This window comes from Cetorhinus maximus, chromosome 15 (genome assembly GCF_964194155.1).
Source record: "Cetorhinus maximus chromosome 15, sCetMax3.hap1.1, whole genome shotgun sequence".
Taxonomy (NCBI): domain Eukaryota; kingdom Metazoa; phylum Chordata; class Chondrichthyes; order Lamniformes; family Cetorhinidae; genus Cetorhinus; species Cetorhinus maximus.
Window position 1 is genome coordinate 59,885,688 of NC_135893.1, and position 19,154 is coordinate 59,904,841.

The 19,154-nt window shown below is 46.0% G+C and overlaps 1 protein-coding gene across 1 annotated transcript in view; it reads right to left on the reverse strand.

Moving 5' to 3' along the window:
* LOC144691217 (sodium/myo-inositol cotransporter 2-like) overlaps positions 1 to 19,154 on the reverse strand; it is a 55,341-nt gene that overhangs the window by 19,972 nt on the left and 16,215 nt on the right. The window contains exons 7-10 of the mRNA XM_078559271.1: positions 17,285 to 17,490; positions 9,805 to 9,940; positions 9,594 to 9,701; positions 6,246 to 6,396 (exon numbers count right to left, since the gene is read on the reverse strand). Of these exons, the coding sequence (XP_078415397.1) occupies positions 6,246 to 6,396; positions 9,594 to 9,701; positions 9,805 to 9,940; positions 17,285 to 17,490 (601 nt within the window). The remainder of the gene's footprint in view (positions 1 to 6,245; positions 6,397 to 9,593; positions 9,702 to 9,804; positions 9,941 to 17,284; positions 17,491 to 19,154) is intronic.

Here is a 19,154-nt window from a genome sequence, read left to right on the forward strand (position 1 = left end):
TCATGCAACTACATCTTAACTTTCCTAACCTTGCCACTACATCTTGGTACTCCCCGGACATCCACAGCGGAGGCGCAGGCAGCCTGCTGACTGCAACGCCGTGTCTGTGATGACCTTGGTGGATGCCCTCTGGAGGGTGGAGATTTGGAAGGCCCCAGTCTCCTTTTGAGGTCTTGTTATGTGGCAGTGGCACCCTCCTTGGCCTATGGAGCTGGAGCTGCTGAGATCACAGGAAGAGGGGATTCGGATGGGCTGGATACTCCTGGAGTCACCTGGATGGATGGCCCCCCGGCTGTGCACTTGCTGATCCTCCTCGCCAAGGGTGCCCAAGAGCCCCTGGCTGACTCCTTGAGGATAAGGGGTAGCTGGAGTGAGATCGAGCTGCCCAACATCCCTCTCGCGTACACACTGTTGGAGGCCAAATATGGCATCAGCGATGGAGTTGAGCCTGTGCAGCAGTGCAGGACCAATGTCCTGGATCAAGGTCTCCACGGCGGCCGCCATCCTACCTATGTTGACCTCGGTGCATTGGCATGCCGGTGCTATCACTTCAAAGTGAAGGCAGATGGGCTCCTCCATCGTGCTTTGCAATCTGAGGAGTGCAGCAGACATCCCTTCCTGATGTTCCCAAGCTCGCCTTTGCAGCTCCAGCAACTGTGACACAACCAAGTCCAGAGGCTCTTCATCTGACTCAGACTCAGCAAATTTCTGGCCTCTAGCAGTCCTCCGAGTGCAAGGAGCCTGGGAAGTCCCTGCCTCCGCCTGCTACAGATCAGGCAGTGCGATGTGCTCACCAGATTGTGATCCCAGGGCTACTCTAAAGCTAGGTCCCACCGAGGTGTGTGTCTCTGCACTGGTGGAGGGTGTGGGTGAACGCTGTGAGGGGACTTCAAGGAGGGTGCCTCCAGATTCCTCTTCAGAGGTTTCTTCAGGGCTTGATTGGAGGCCCTGGGTCATGGACTCCATCAGCTGTTTCCCAGATGTGCCTGCGAAAGCAAGGAGAGATAATTAGTGCATGGCAGTGGCCTGTGAAACAGGACACATCACTCACAGCATGGTTATCTGATGGATGTTGCACTGCTGGATCCTCACTTGGTAGAGCACCGCCGGCCTCACCGTCAGCACAGGAATGGTCCAGGTCGTCGCTGGCCAACTGGATGGCTCTATTTTCAAAGTCCATGAGGACCTCAATTTCAGGCATTCCTCCACTGGTAAGAGACCTCTCCCTCTTGTGTACCAGCTTGTCCTGCATGAATAGAGATGGAGAGAATGTAAACAGGATGCCTGCTTAGGCCAGATGATAAGTATGCCTGGCATGTGTGGGTGGTGAGTGGTCCCATGGACAGGATGAGGACAATGAAGATGTGTACGAGAGAATGGATGGTGATATTCCTCGAACCAGCAGTGAGTGAGTGCCCTGTGGATGTGTGATGGGTTTGTGAGTGTGTGTGTTGAGAGTGATGAGAAGAGTGACTTACGCTGTGGAATGGAGGAGATCATTCATTCTCTTGCAGCACTGGGTGGCTGTCCTCTTTTGCAGGGCATTGGTGCTGACCACCGCTGCCACCGACTCCCAAGCCTGGTTGGTCATGCCACTGCCCATCCTGCGGCCGGGGCGTGGGTAGAGGACATCCCAACGGGACTTCATGGCACCCAAAAGGCAATCCAGTGAGGCATCGCTGAACCTGGGGGCTGCAGTCTTTTTGCCTTTCGTGGACATCTTCCATGCAGTAGTTGTGGGCTGGAAGCACTGAGATGTGTGCGCATGGCTGGACTTTAAACACAGCGCCTGGCGTGATGGCGGGCGGGTGAATGAGAGCCCGCCTACCATGGAAATGGCATGTTTCCCAGGAATGCATAAAGAATGTGGCAACTTTGGGACGAAATGGCGTGAAAACCTACCTTTGGGGCCAGCAGGTAAAACTTAGTGCAAACCTGGGATGATTCCACTCTGAAACTTCAGTGGAAGTCCATTGGAATAATCAGAAACTAGGCTGGGACTCAGTTATGTTAGGACCTGATGCAAGAACAAAATTAGTGAGAAGGCTTTGTAGAAGTGATGCTTTTGTCCACCCTTTACAAGCCCATTGACATAAGGGGACTGGACTACTGAAGGGAAGTGCAAATGTTTAAGCTTGTGCACTCTGGGATTTCCTCAGGAATTGGAGTACAGTTGCATTGGTATACTTGGAACAAGCCAACCAATTGTTGGTTCTCAGGTTGGACTGACGAAGATGAAGGGTTTTTTTTTTAAAAGTGCTATTCAGTAACTAAACTTTTCTTGGGGTGAAGGGGTGACCCCTCTGCCCAGACTTTCCTATGTCCTCAGTGGGTCTATTGACCTTCAGTTTTGAGTGCCCCAGGTGTGCCCCTAGCTCACCAAAGACATGTAAAACACATGAATTTCCAGCCCCTACAAACGTTGATGAAATAAGCAGTATGAAGTGACTGTGGAGATGCACCGCTCTGTGGATTTTTGCAGTGATATGAATAGGAATTTTAATTCAGTGCATATAAACTTTTGATGATTTCCCACTTTCACATTCTTCTTCCCCTGCACCCCGCACCCCTCCCCTCCCACATCAAATCTCCTTTTAGACTTCTTTGATCTAAAGAGAGCTACCATTCTAGTAATTTTCTTCTCTATCCTTCCAAAGCCTCCATGTCCTTTCTAAAGTGTGGTGCTCAGAATTGGAGACAATACTCCAGCTGAAAAGTAACTGGAGAAAATGCAACAGATGGAAATGGTGGGATAACAAAACCTGAGAGTTTTGTTGAGAGGAGAAGGAAAAACGGCACAGGCAGAGAGAGAGAGACACACATAGGAGAAGGAGCAAGAAAATCCAGAAAGTCTTTTGTTGAACAAAAAGATAGCTAATTCTATTTCTTAATGATAAACACATCATGATCCTTAACTGAAAGTTATGGCAAATATAGATAAAGGTAATTGTGAAGGAATCTTTCTGAACATATAATAGTGATAGTTTGAGAATCATTCAATTGGTCACAAAGGTTTCAGATATCCAGGGTTGTGACGCAGGAACATTTCATAGAACTGTCTATGTTGATGGGAAATAGTAGAAGCTTTAAAGCTTATAATTCAATACTGGTTGAATCTCACATCTTGTCCAATGCTAAAGCTGCTTCCAAAAGGCTCAGTCTGTTTTAAATCCCATTCACTTCCCCTCACTTCAGGTCTATGTAAAGCTTAAATCCAAGACATGAATACTCTTCTCATGTTTCCAGGTGCCCTTCTAAGTCCTGTTTCCTCATGCTTTGTTTTCTAATAGGTAATTCCATTCTTGCGTTTGGCTTCCAAGTTCTCTGTTGTGATTTTTCTTGTCTCTGTTTTATTAATACTTTAATGATAGATCAATTTGATAATTTAGTAGCATTCTCTTAACATCAGTAAGTGATGTATCAATGTTAATAAATAAACAACTGGCTAGATGTAGACTAAAGAACTCAGTTGTTTACATAGAGTTTGTAAGATATCAGCAACAACTTGCATTTATGTAGCACTTTTAATGTAAAAATATCCACAGACACAAGGAGTTGAGGTAAGTGAGGTGGCTGCTGAGCTAGGAAGGGAACGATTGAGAATAAAGGATTAAGAGGTGATTTAATTGAGGTGTTGAAGATGATTAAAGGAATTGATAGATTGGGTAGATAGAGAGAATCTATTTCCTCCGATGGTGCATGGTGTGGGGAAGGTAGACTAGAATAAGGATTCCTTAACATTAAAGCTAGGCCATTCAGAAGTGATGTCCGGAAGCACTTCTGTTCCAAAAAACCTCTTGAGGCTGGGGTCAATTGAAAATTTTAAAACTGAGAAATTTAGGATTTTATTAAATAAGGGATATGAAGCTAAGGTAGGTATATGTAGTTAAGATACAGATCAGCTGTAATCTAACTGAATGACAGAACTGTCTCGGAGCTGAATGATCCATACCTGTTCTTATTAGCAGTGTTGTTCGGAAGTTAAAAAGTAGGGGTTTAAGACAGTGCATAGTAACAATTAATTATTTCTAAGACTGGTAAAGCACAGCAGAAACCAACAAAGACTCATTTTTTCTTTAATTTGTTTAAATTTAGAATCTAAAAGTACTGGAATCTGATGATGAAGTGAATCTGAGAGGATCTTAAATGCAGAAGATTATTGCTGCCGTTCATGAATCCAAGGTCACACTTGGTAAAAACAAATTAGATTGTCATTTGTACATAATCATCAGGATACAAGGGATGCAAGTGTGGAATGGACTGCTGGATTTACCTATTGAGGATGTAGCAACCAAAGGTTCGACCTCAACTGCATCATCTTTATCAAATGACTCAGTAGAGCTCGAGAGAGTGATTTAAGACCAAATTCATCATCATAAAATTCCTGAAGTAAGAAGATTTAATCGTGAGATGGAGCCAAAGCTTTCTGCTTCCAATACCCAGAGAATTTGGGACAGGCATTGGCAGTATGGTACACAGAGACTCACTTGACTGTGTCATCATGAGCATCTCACCAGCCCCTGATTTACCTGGGGGTGTGCCGTTCTGACCACACTTTTCTGTGTCCTGATGCAGCTCCACATTTCTGGTCAGGTCTTCCAAGCCAGGCTTCTTCAGAAATGCAGAGTATAGAGTCCATCAGAGAACTCCATCACAGCGGAGTAGTGTGGGTGGGGGGCGGGAGGGAGTGGAGATACTCTCTTTTTATGCACTAGCTGTCGTAAGGTAATGCTCAGTACGAATGTTAATAGATGAATGTGAGTGGGGCGGCCGGGGGGAGGGTGTGGGAGGGGTAGGTGTTTGAGCCTGGGCGCGGTGGGGGGCTGCTGTCAATGTGAGCGATTGGGGGGGTCAGTTCTGTAGTTACCCAGGAGTTAGACTAGGATTTTCTGTCTAACGTTTCCTGGGTAATTATTCAGGTAAGTATGTTGGAACTATCCAAAGTCTCCGACTCTAATTCAGATTTGGAGATTTTTACAGAGGGTCCCGGGGAGCAAGGGAATTGCACATCGGAAATTCAAACTTCCCAGATAATTCCTTCGGAGATCAACACATAGGGACGTCTGCGGGATCACGACGCACACCTTGGGTTATACGTCCAGTCACCAACGGTCCAGAGACTAGAGGATCTGGTGCCATTTTTTTCAGAATGGAGTTTCCAAGCTAGCAATGAAGCAATGTGAGTGAAATTGTTTAAGACCCATAATATTCTGGATTATTATTTGGAACTCTAACAACAAAAGTCATGATGACCAAAGCTCCCTCTCCATTTTCCTGGCTAAATGGCTGGCATATTACCTTGCATGAGAACAGTGACTGTAATTTAATCGTTCATTGTATGTAAAACACTTTAAAATGTTTCTGACAAACATGATATAAATAATTTTTTCCCCTCCTACCTATCTCCCTTGCTGCATGATGGCACCAAAAACTATCAAAGATAAAAACCTACATTTATGAGGATGTGCTGAAGATACGGGGGCTATCTCTGTTTGAGCAGAGAAGGCCAACAGAGGAAGGAAAGATCCAGTCAAGTAAAAAGGTCTTTTGAGAATCTGGGAAACAACTAAAGAAGGTGAGAATATGATGAACCTTGATTTTGATACAATTTAAGGAGAGGAACAATGGCCAGAATCTTCTGTTCAGCGAATGGGGGCGAGCCCCGCTTGCCAACACATAAAATGATGCGCGGTGACATCGGGCGTGCGTCCCAACATCATCCACGGGCGGGATGAGGTTTCATGAATTGTTTGTAAATTAAATAAATTTTTTAATTAAAATTCGTTGACATGTCCCAGCTCTTGTGACACTGTCACATGAGAGGACATGTCTTAAAAAAATATTTTTTTTCTTCATTAATATTTTAAAAATTCAAACTAATCTCCCTGAGGCAGCTCTGTTCCTCAGGCAGATTTTTGCACTCTTTTGCACACATGCGCGAAAGAGCAAAGGCCCCAGCTCAGCCTCCTCCCCCCACCCGCACAGGGAGCGCTCAGTGCTTCCAGGTGCACGTCACGCTGGACAGGCCTTAATTGGCCCACCTATGTAAAATGGTGGCAATCAGCTGCACACCCGCTCCCGCCCAACCCCCCCCAGCGGGGAGAAAATTCTCCCCAATATGTAGGACGGGTGCATTCAAACCTTTGCTCAGTAAAACTAAAGAGGGCCCATACTGCTTATGGACAGACAATAATTGTACTTTCAACTGAACCACCTTCTTCCCAGGTGGATGAATAATTTCCTACCTTCCAACAAGCATAAGCTCCCACTCAGAGCAGTGAGGTCGGATGTGGTGCCAAATGTCCATTGTAAATAATGTACTCGCACTGTTGAAAATTGAAGTGAGAGAGGACATAAGGGCAGCGATCATTACTGACATCATCAGGCCTCGCAGTCCTGCAGTAGAACAGAGTGGGGTCAAACAAGCATTGTATTAAAAATTGCATCATAGTAGTCACTGAGTTACAGAGAATGGCTGCCTGAATTTTCATCACCAAAGTGAGTAGCAGGAGTTGGGAAAATTCCCCGCTTGGCCATCCCATCTCAGGAGAAAGTGCCTTCAAAGGCCTTCATTGCTGGGGGACAGGGTTCAGGCCAGAGTTGGGCTATCCTACCGAGGAAAGAGGTCGGAGGCAGCCAGAGGGGCTGCCAGGTGTTGCGTTGAGCTGTGACTTCTTTGTCCCAGTTAGTGAAAACACAAAGGCCCTCCAGCCCTCAACCCCCACACATTCCCCATGCCCCATTCATGCCACCTCCTGTATCCTACCCACACCTATAGCCCCTCATGCCAACATAGGGCTTAGGAGCAGGAGTAGGCCATTCAGCCCTTAGAGCCTGCTCCGTTATTCAATAAGATCATGGCTGATCTGGTTGTGGTCTCAACTCTACTCTTGTACACTTGCTGCTCTCTCCTCTCACGCCTCTTGTACTCTCAATGCCCTCCCCTCTCACACCTCATGTAGTCTCGCTGCTCTCTCCCCTCTTGTGCCTCTTGTAGTCTTGCTGCTCTCTCCCCTCTCGCTGTTCTCTAGCCTTTCATGCCTCGTAGTCTCGCTGGCTAAGGTAAGAGTCCCTATGGCCCCTCATGCCCCCTATGCCAAGCTAGTGCACTCAACCCCTCCTGCCTCCCATGATCCTCATGCCCCCATGCCAAGCTATGGCACTTACATGCCCATTGACCCACAATACACTATATAAAACCAATGAAGCCTACAGTGACTGTAGTATGTATTAAAAAAGCTTTTAAAAAAGTAATTAATTCATCATTTTCCATTATGTTTTGAAATATAATTTCATTATAAGGCAATGAAAGTGTCAATCATTCAGACCCTATAAAGTATCAATAACAGAAACCACAAGTCCTTGAAACCACTTAAACTTGTGTAAATAAACATTGTGAATTGATCGCAGAGATCAGAGAACCAATGCTGTCAATCAAGCAATGTTTTCCTTGAGGTGTAGCTGTTTCAACATGGGACCCTCAGCCAAACGTACATAGTTTTTTTTATGCATTCAAGGGGTGTGTCTTCGCTGTCCAGGCCAGCATTTATTGCTCATCCCTAATTGCCCATGAGAAGGTGGTGGTGAGCTGCCTTCTTGAACCACTGCAGTCCATGTGGTGTAGGCACACCCACAGTGTTGTTAGGGAGGGAGTTCCAGGATTTTGACCCAGAGACAGTGAAGGAACAGCAATATATATCCAAGTCAGGATGGTGAGTGGTTTGGAGGGGAACTCCCTGGTTTGTTCCCATTTATCTGCTGTCCTTGTCCTTGTAGATGGTAGTGGTCGTGGGTTTGGAGGGTGCTGTCTAAGGAGCTTTGGTGTGTTTCTGCATTGCACCTTGTAGATGGTACAGACTGCTGCCACTGTGCGTCGGTGGTGGAGGGAGTGAATGTTTGTGGATGGAGTGTCAATCAAGTGGACTGCTTTGACCTGGGTGGTGACAAGCTTCTTGAGTGTTGTTGGAGCTGCACTCACCCAGGTAAGGGGAGAGTATTCCATCACAATCCTGACTTGTGCCTTGTAGATTGTGGACTGGCTCTGGGGAGTCAGGAGGTGAGTCAATCATTGGGGGATTCCTAGCCTCTGTCCTGCTCTTGTAGCCACAGTATTTATCTGGCTAGTCCAGTTTGGTTTCTGGTCAATGGTAACCTCCCAGGACGTTGAGGGGGATTCAGCGATGGTAATGCCATTGAATGTTTAGATGGTTAGGTTCTCTCTTGTTGGAGATGGTCATTGCCCGGCACTTGTGTGGCACGAATGTTATTTGCCACTTGTCACCCAAGCCTGGATATTGTCTAGGTCTTGCTGCATTTGAACATGGACTGCTTCGGTATCCAAGGAATTGCAAATTGATGGAAGGAAGGTTATTGATGAAGCAGCTGAAGATGGTTGGGCCTAGGACACTATCCTGAGGAACTCCTGCAATGATGTCCTGGAGCTGAGATGACTGACATCCAACAACCACAACCATCTTCCTTTGCGCTAGGTACAAATCCAACCAGCGGAGAGTTCCCCCTCACCGATTCCCAATAACCCCAGTTTTGCTAGGGCTCCTCGATGCTACACTTTGTCAGATGTAGCCTGATATCAAGGACAGTTAGGGATCCTGGAATTGGGATCTGCCTGCCATTTTTAAAGGGCTCTTGAGTCATGCCACCTCTGTGAAAATTCAGCTGGATGTGTGAGATTAAGAGCACAATGCCAGGATACTGAGGCACTTTTATTAAGTCATCATGCTTGCCTTTGAAGCGACAACAAACCACACCATCCCTGCCTCTATCTGACTAATCCCACGTGAGTTACACTCACCCAGTCATCCTCTTTTCCTGCAGATCCATCACAGCATTATGGGGAAGAGGGTGAGGAAAAGGAGAGGGCAGGGTGACATTTCCCTTGTGGGCTAATGAAATGAAGAACATGGGGAGGATGTGAAGGTAGGCTCCCCTCATGAGTTCCTGGGCTAAGATCCTCTGCCATAACCCCTCAGTGTGACTCCTGTATGAACTTGCCCTTTCACTCCCAAACACTAGTTGAAACACTTCCAACTGCGAGGGAATTAGAATTATGAGCTTATGTGAGCAAAAATGAAGATCATGTGGCTTAGAAGAGGAAAGTCTCTTAAAGAAACTAGTGGTAGTAGGGGTATGCCCAGATTAACTTGCAAATTTTGCTGGCACTCTTTATGCTAATGATTGTTTTAATGGAAGGACCTGTTGGGATCCAACAGCTTCAATAAATGCCAGTCCACTTGCATGATCTGATGGAAGGGCAGAGCATAAGGTGGATTAAGCGAAACATCTTGGTGACAATAAATCAATTCTGCAGATGACTACTTGTTACAATGTCCCAGGTTAATTCTTTGCTCAAACAATAGTGAGAATGTAGAAATCACTATTACATGGAGTGGCTGAGATGAATGGCATAGATGCATTTAAAGAGAAGTTAGTAAGTACATGAAGCAGAAACGAGTAGAAAGATATACTGACAAGGTGAAATCAAGTAAATAGAGAAAGAGGAGTCTAGTGTAGATCTTAACACTAGCATAGGACGGGTTCGGTGCATAAATTCTATGTAATTGGATTTCTTGTACCTCCTGGCAGCAACTCCATTACCAGCTTCGGGTAAGCGATATCCGAGCAACCAATCTGATTCCCACAAATTCTACGACAGGTATCAGCATCAGCACAGGCTACTTCATCTAAGATGAATCACAATAGAAGTAACAATTTTGAGTTTAAGGAAGATTTCACTCTGTGAAATTCAGACAATGCCAAAATGTACAGACCTCTACTTACACCTACCTGTAAAGAGTACTCTGCTTATCATGCCTGGGAGCACCATTATGAAAACGGGCAAGATTTTCAAGTAGACAGCAAACAAGGAGCCACCTTTGGCATGAAGCAGTGTCTTGGCAGAGAGTGACCTCTGAACGATGACCTGAAGTTGACACAAAGTCAGGGTCATTGAATATAATATTACAAATGCTGGAAATTTAAAAATTAAGGCCAAAAATTCAGCCAGCGTCTGTGAAGAGAGGTTATGACATTTCGGATGTGTAGCCTTCATTGGGACACTGGGTCATTTCCTCAGACACCAATTTAGTCTTGATTTTTAAGACCATTTTACTTCTAAACATTTCAATAATTGCCACTGGGTTCCACGTCCAGGTCTGAAACCACTGACACTTTATCAGCATCTCTAGAAATTTTATTTGTGGAAGCACCTGGACCCACTCAGGAGAAAATTGTTATCGAGGAACAGAAATAAGACAGGATGATACTAAGTTATCCTTCCTGAAATTATAGACAGGACTTATGACCTCTGTCCACAAAATGCTGGCAGTAGTCATCAGTTTGATAAAGTGCCAGCAAAGTGTCAGCAAGTTGAAGCCCATAGAATAAAAGGGACAGTGGCAACATGGGATACAAAGCTGGCTGAGTGACGGGAAACAGAGTAGTGTATGCTGTTTGGTTGTATTTCACACTGGTGGAAGGAACCTAGTGAGGTGCCCCAGGGGCCGATATTAGCACCACTGCATTTCCTGATCTATTATTTCTGACCAAGAATTGGGTATGCAGGGCACAATTTCAAAATTTGCAGATGACACAAAACTTAAGTATTATGAGCCGTGATAGTGATAGACTTCAAGAGGATAAAGAGAAGCTGGTGGAATTGGTTGGTGCATGCAGATGAAATTGAATGCAGAGAAGTGTGAAATGATACATTTTGCTTGGAAGAATGAGGAGAGACTACAAAAAATAAAGGATACAATTCTAAAGCAGGTTCTGGAGCAGCAGGACCTGGGGTTATGTGCGCAAATCATTAAAGCTGGCGGGGCAGGTTGAGAAAGTGGTTAATAAAACATTAATAACACTCTAACTAAAACTGGAAACTTTAATTGTGGCTTCCTTCAGGCTCAAGTGATGCCAGGAACTTGTGTCAGTCCAGGATGGGATTCTGGGCTTTATAAATAGAGGCAAAGAGTACAAAAGCAAGGAAGTTATGGTGAATCTTTACGAAACACTGGTTTGGCTTCAACTGGAGTATTGCGTCCAATTCTGGGCACCACATAGGTGGTGGGAGTTGGTAGACGATGGTATTATGGTACTGTCACTGGACTAGTAATTCAGAGGGCCAGGCTAATACTCTGGGGACATGGGTTCAAATCCTACCACGGCAGCTGGTGGAATTAAAATTCAATTAATAAATCTGGAATTAAAAGATAGTCTCAGTAATAGCAACCACGAAACCATTGTCAATTGTCATTAAAAACCCAACTAGTTCGTCAATGTCCTTTAGGGAAGGAAATATTACCATCCTTAACTGATCTGGCCTACACTCCAGAGCCATAGTAATGTGAGTGACTCTTAAATGCCCTCTGTCATGGCCCAGCAAGCCACTCAGTTATATTAAACCCCAATGTCTGCATGTAATGGGGGGAGGTTCAAGGATCACAGGAGGGAGAGGAATAACAAGCCAGTGATGGTGAAGGATGAGGAGGGGTACTTGGTGAGTGAGAGGGGAAGGTAGAAGGAGCCTGAGGTGCAAAGGAATTTCACACACACCATCTTGGAACAGCAATGTTGTTGCGCAGTTCATAAAATGTCACAAGCAATTGATATGGGAGGAGTGGTTTCTTTGCTTTTTGGGCCAAGTATAGGGGCACTCTATTAATAATGAGTCAACTGGATGGAGAACCAGGCTCAGCTGATATCTCCTCTTGATGGTCCAATGCCTAGGAAACCAGCATTGCTCCATGACTCGTGGCTTGCATTCCAATGAAATCCATCAAGGTGGGGAGCTGCAGTGCATTGTGTGCTAATTGGCATCTTGTGTTATCCAAGGAGGGAGGAAGAGAGCTGGTACCTCCAAGGGGCACGGATAGGGACAGCAGCAGTGTCCTGACTCTCCAGTCTTGGGGGTACATACTCATGGCTGACAATGGAGTGGGTGGCACAACTACAACGGCAAGGCAAGGGGGTCTCAATTGTGCCTCAAGGGTGATGGAGGGAAGTTCAATAGCGTCTAAGGGGGGTTCACCTACATGGCTGTCATTGGCCTGGCCAATACACAATGTCTGCATGTACATGGAGATATGAACAGGAGGAACACTCATCTGTGGCCCTCCATGATGTCCTTCACTATGATGGGGTGGGGGAGGCCAGGGGTAGACCGATGCTAGGTACATGGGCTTAAAGAATTAGGGATGATGGGGAAGCTTCAAAGAAAATGCTGACTAGATGGATCACCGCCATTTGTTGACAGATCACCTCAGGCAAACATGAGGCAGGCTCAAGGCAACCCCGCCCTTCTACTGGCTATGGTCCAGCTAAGTAGGGACCTGCGCAGAATGGCCCAGGGCCAGTAGGAGCAACGGCCAGACCAGCAAGAGGCAGTGGCGGCAGAACCTCAAGGAGCACAGAATGCTGGCAACCAGGGGTCAATGCAACAGCAAGCATTGGCCCAAAATTGGATATATTTCAGGCGCTGCAGCTACCTGCAGAGGAGGGAGAGGCAATGCTGGAGGCACCTTAGAATGTACCAAGACATGATGAATCAATTACATATGTCAGATATTCATGAAGGTCTGCGTCCGCAAGGACTGGAAGGCAATCCAGTGCCAGTGGCATTAAAGGTGACCACAGCCCTAAACTTCTTTGCCAGTGGCTCCTTCCAGGGCTCCGCTGGTGACCTGTGCAGCATATCCCAGTCAATGATGCACAAGTGCATCCAGAAGGTGACAGATGCCCTCTTCAGGAGAGCACATGATTTTTCAGATTCCACTTGGATCCCATGAGCCAGGCAGCCAGAGCATTGGGTTTTTCAGCAATCGCAGGATTCCTGCAGTGCAAGGGACTATTGACTGGACACATGTGACATTGAGAGCTCTCTGACATCAGCCAGCTGCATTCATCAACAGGAAAGATTTGCAGTCTTTGATTGTTGAGCTAATATGTGATCACACCAGACAAATCCTGCAGATTTGTGCACAGTTCCCAGGGAACTCTCACGATGCCTACATTCCCAAACATTCCCAGGTGCCACAGGTGTTTGAAGCATCTCGTCGATTGCAGGGCTGGCTCTTTGCAGACAAGGGATACCCCCAGTAGACCTGGCTGACGACACCAGTTCGCTATCCACAAAGAGAGGTACAATGCCGCACATGCCTCCACAAGGGTCACCACTGAGCAGACAATAAGCCTCCTAAAGATGAGGTTTAAATGTTTGAACTGCTGAGGCAGAGCACTCCAGTATACCTACAGAGTGTGTCCTGGATCATTATTGTCTGCTGCGCCCTACACAACCTCTTGCAACAAAGGGGGTCGCCTCTACAAATGGAGACATGGAGGATCGAGATGTTTCTTCCAACGATGAGGATGGAGAAGACGATGGTGATGGGGAGATCCAGGATGTCATGGAGGCACAGGATGAGGCCATGGCAAGGCAGACACTTCGGACAGGCCTGTGACAATCTAATAACTAATAGATCCCAGGCTGAGTGAGCTGCCTATACTTATCCTTTACATTGTTTTCAATCCTCTGCTGGCTGCAATTTGGACCACACATTATGGTTTACTTTCATTGACCTTGTTTTCTGATGGCTGAAATAAATTGCACTATTTCACGTTAGCTCTGCTGGTAGTGTGATCCTTTGCATGCGCTAATCTGTGTCAATAGACATAAGTCTTGTGCCAAAAGCGGGCATCAGTACCTGCACAACATTGCATGCTGCCGAAAAATGATTATTTTTCCCTTGGCTCCACAAAATCCATACACATGACACACTGAAAGCCACATGCAGTCTTATTCTCAGCAGGGATGTACTTATGTCACCCTGACACCTCCAAATGGGGAGGATGCGTTGCAGAGAATTCTTTCAGGTGGACCCAGAGACATAAGTGCATAGGAAAGGACAGCAGGAGCAGGCCATTTGGTCTCCTCTAGATTGCTCCATCAAGCATCTTGATCAGGGCTGTTCTTCTAACTGGTCATTATTTCCTTCAATACCCCAAATCCCTTGGCATCTTTATCAGCTAGAAATCTATAGATCTAATTAATGAGCATACTTCCACTGTCCTATGGGGTGTTGAGTTCCAATCATTCACCACCCTCTAATTGAAAAAAATCTTATACATTTAGTCTTAAATGGCTTACCCATTGCTGTGAGACAGCGTCCCCTGGTTCTGGACACCCAACCCCAGACATCTTTCCTGCATCCACCCTGCAAGAGGTCTTTATGCTACAAGTCGATAGCACTGTCCAGCATACAGGCCCATTCTCCTCATTCTCACCTGGGATAATTTCCCAGTCCCTGAATTAAGTCTGGTGCACCTTTGTTGCAATCCCTTTACACAAGGTCTAATCCTTCCCTAGATAAGGAGATGAGCAGGGCACAATAATCCAAGTGAGGTTTCACCAAGGCTACATATAGTCAATTGCCAAACCTTTTTAATCCTACACTCAGTCCCTCTTACAATCAAGTCCAACTTGCCAGTTGCCTCCTTACTTGCTGGCTACACCTACACGTTAACTGAAAATTACATTTGGGTGAGGACAGCCAGAGCTGTTTGGACACCCACACCTCTCCATTTTCTCAACATCCAGGAAAGCCTCTGTTTTTCTATTCTTCAGAACACAGTGAAGGTCCTCATGCTTTTCATGCTCACACTCCATCTATAGAGTTCCTTGCCACTCAACTAGCCTGTTTAACTCACCTTGAGAACTCTTTGCATCCTCCTCACAACAGGACAAAAGCAACAGGAGAAGCAGTGATTTAGCTGCAGGCTCTGCACAGACGGCATTCTGAGAGCTCAGAACCTGGTGAGCTGCAATTGATGCATTGCATGATGGGTGCGTAGGCTGCATATTAAGATTGGCCGATGCTTAAGCATCCTCATGGCGATATATTCAGTGATCACAATGCTGATAATGTGAGACAAGTGTCTCAAATGTAAGACCTAATAGGAATCTGACGGGGGACCAAGTTCCACCCCCTTAAGTGCCCACGACCATTTAAGCACCTAGCAGCAAAATGTTTGGAAGTTTTCTAGATTCTCAGAGCAAGAGAACATATATTTACAAGCGTGAAAGGTTTATACAGTTATTGGACACCCTAGCCACCTATGTGTCTTCAAAACTTCTTTACCTTCTTTTTCTACCCCTAGGCCTAGGTGCAGCCCCAACAACCTTAACTGAGGTGGAGACAGCCCGCTGACTGTGGGCAAGTGTCCTCTGGTGGTCTGAGGCCTAGAGGGCCCTAGACTGCTAAGGGTCCCCTGTGCAGATGCACCCTCCTTGGCCTGACCTGCTGGAGGCAATGGGGTCACTGGCAGAGGGGAGTTTGAGCAGCAAGGCACCCCTGGATTGTCCTGAGATGAAGCCCCTGAAGTGCCTGGTTGGGCACTCCATCTCATTGTTGGTGCGTGATGGTACCTTGCTGACTCCGTCAGGAGAAGAGGCATCTGGAGGGAGGTTGAGGTGCCCTGTCCACCACTGCTGCACTGCAACTTTGACCCAAATGATGGAGTGTGGGTCCGGGCGCATATCTGGCAGCCACTGCGTGTTCTGCAGACCTGTGTCTCTAAGGTGGCCATCACCCTTTCCATGGAGGCAGCCAACTGTTCACATGCCAGAGCCACTTCCAGCCTTCATTCCAGACTGAATAGCCTCTGACACCTCTGCCTGATGTTCCCCTGCATGTCTCTGCATCTCCAACAGGTCTCAGCAGTGGCCCGATCTCCAGCAGTCCTCCGAATGTCAGAGACCTTGGCTGTCACTCCACCAGCTGTAGGCCCGTGTCTGTGATGTGCCCACTAAATTGTGACCATGTGCCTACTCTAGAATGTGCACCCAGTGAAGGGAAAGTCTCTGCGCTGGTGGAGAGTGCAGGTGAACGGTGCATCCTTTGAGGATTCTAAGTCATCATCCTCAGAGTTGGAGGTGGAGCTGGGGGTGGACTGCCTTCTCTTCTTAACCTTGGCCTGTTTGCTGGTACCTGGAGTGGCGAAGAGCAAGATTTAGCTGATGCTTATGCAAAATCCCTTTTCTAAACAATGTCTCACTCTGCCAGGTGCATCTGACAACTACAGGCTGGAGGCATCCTTACTGGCTTCCTCTGAAAGTCCTAACACGCTATCACCACAGGCACAGTTCCAGTCCCCCCCAGCTAGTTCTGTGTCCTCCTCTAGCTCGAATGGGATGAGGATCAGAATATCTGGCAGTTCGCTGCAGGTCTGGGATTGCTACCTCTTGTTCAGGGTGTAGACAGACAGAAGGATTGAGTGTCATCCCAAAGGGTCCATGAGCAGTTTAGGAACACACATGCCTATGCCAGCTCCTGAGTCCTCTCCAGTAAGTGATTAACAAGCATGATGTTCTGCACCTGATAGAAGATGGAGAGCATGAGTGCTGCAACCCAAACTCCTGTCTGGCCTCTCCCTGCCGTTGCAGACTTACACTGCCTGATGCCATTGAGTGAGTAGCTGGTGCCACTTATTCTGGTGGAGTGTTGCAGCTCCTTCGTCCTTGTTTGGCACTCAAGCCAGGTTCTTTTTTGGGCCCCAAGGGCGCTAACCTCCACTGAGACCTACGTTCAGGTCACCTTGGTTAGACGGGAGAGCCTCCTGTTGCCACCTTGGACCTCCTCCTTCTCCTGGATGGCCTGGAGGAGAACATGCAGGGAGGAATCGCTGAACCGTGAGGCCACGCGTTGTCTGCTCTGCAATGTCACTGCTTCAGGCAAGGTGAGATAATGACAGTAACAGCAATGTTGCTGGCTTGCAGTGAGTGAATGGCTGTCCAGATGCCCTTTAAATATGACACCTGGACCTTTGGACCCCTGAGGTAAGGGCAGGGACGGCAACTTCCTGCCCACCCCCACTGCAAGATTCACTGTGCTTCCCACACATGCACATCTAATAAGCTGGCCAGCACGAGATCATGTGTGCCTCCTCCCACACTCTCCCTCCACCAACACCTTCCCCCACCCCCCAGTGGAGGATACTCTCATTTCTTATACTCCGGAATGGAAGATTCCGCCCACTGACTGAGAAATTAGTCTTGGCCCAAGGCATACTAATTTTTTCCCCCAGCTACTTTATGCTGCTGAGAGATTTAGAAATGTAGTGAATTCTCTACCTTGCTAACAACTGAACCAATCATATATTCAAGCATGGAAAAGGCAGGAAGTAGAAATAAGGAACTTCAAGCTTTGTTTTGAAAACTCAGAAGAAAAGTCTAAGGTATGATGCACCATAACTAATATTAACTAAAGGATGGTACCTGATCTGTGCACCAATACCAGATCGAAGGGATGGTCATTCCAATCAATACACCTGGCCAAGGAAAGTCAGAGGTCGCAGGATTCCGAAATATGTGAAAAGCATCATTTCTTGGGAGGCCACAAGTTGTGTTGAGGTCACGAATGCTTGGAATGGCATGGAAGTACAGTTCCTGAAGGCCTGAGTAACCTTCAACTTTAATGAAAGCTGTAGAGCAGAGACTTGTTTTATTGATCTAGCAGAAACATATGCATCCATCCAGTCAATTAAACCCTGAATCTGTGTTCCAGAAGTCAAATAATACTGTACAAATAAATATCTCATGCCACATTTTTAAAAATTAATATGCCTTTAGGATTATTTTGAAGACACAATCTTTGCAAAATAAAAAGGAAAATTATCCTTTTGTGTAAACGGCATCTTCTATTTACTTTTATCTCATTTTTTTTAAAGGATTTCTTCTCACCCTCAGCTAATTGGTTATATTCCATTATGAGTTATTTTGAGCTCACTGCCAGGAGAAGCTCAAGTGAAGTTGTTGGTTGTTTCTATTTGCTTCCTCTGAAGACATTGTTAGAATCATATCTCTCAAGACAGAAGTTTTATTTTACAAAATGGAAGGATTTGACATGGTCTGGACATCTGGATGCCAACCTGGGATTTTTTTTAAAAGGTCATAAGTTCACTTTGGAACTGACAAGCAGGCCTCTTCCAAGCAATCACCTGACCTATATGATACTTGAGAAGGAGTTATTTGTTTGTTTGAACTGCAAAACCCTTCGCTTAATGAAAAGCTGGGAGACAAAAAAGGCAATCACATGGGAGAGAGGGAAAAAACATAAGTTGTGATCCTGCTTGTTTGGAAGGCAGTCTTGTTGGAGGATAAGTTGAGGAAAGAAGGCTACCTTGATTGGCTCCCTCTCTCACTACCTTGCCTAAAATTGTATGTGGCTGTCAACCCATAGCCAGAGAACCCTTATCTGAGTGTAACCAGTCTGCTTTTGGACCTGAAAAGCTGAGACCAGTGGTAAGAACATCCAGGCATCCACCGGGACCAGTGGCCCGTCTTCACACGAGAGAATTCCAGGTCGACAGCGTCAAGACCCTGTGGACTTTATCCTTTATTTTATAATGCCCATCCTCCAAAACCCATCTCTGCAGAGAGACTCGATCGGGTTGTCCTTTGTTTGTCTGTGTGTGTTCTGGGGGATTTCTTTAGGAAGAGATAAATAATTATACTGCCTAATTACAATTGTGTATTAACCAGTATTTGCAATTTGTTAAAAGAAGTTTTGTTTTAAAATAAATTAATCATTCTGAGTTTTTGAAAGAAGCCTGGTCAGAGTCTCTTTTCTTCTGGGTACGAGAAGTATAGGTAAACAATTGGTGGGAAAATAAAACATTTAAAACAATGGTACGACCTATGGAGTAGTAGGGCTTGATAATTAGCACACTCTTCCCATCCAGACCATAACAACATTCTAGGCCTCTGAGCAACATCCACCTGTTGGGGGAGCTCAGTGTGTGAGGCATCACTGGTTTGAATCCCCAGTTACATCTTTCAAGAGTGAGGAGGCATGAGCCAATGAGGTTGGAGACACTTCAGGAACAAAATGAAATCTCTGAATTTATCAGTTTCCAGGATACATTTGAGTTGTTGAAAACATTACTCTTGTGCCATTCTAACAAATTTAACACCCTAGTCACACTACTAGCAAAATGATGAGAAGTGATAGTGTGAATTGCCCAGCTCTCACTATAACAGGTTACTTTGTTGTGCGTATTTTCAAGCTCAGAGAATGGTGCATCATGTTTGGAGGATTTTGCAGGCTGATTAATAACTTGCCACGAGAATGCTCCTTCCATAGTCA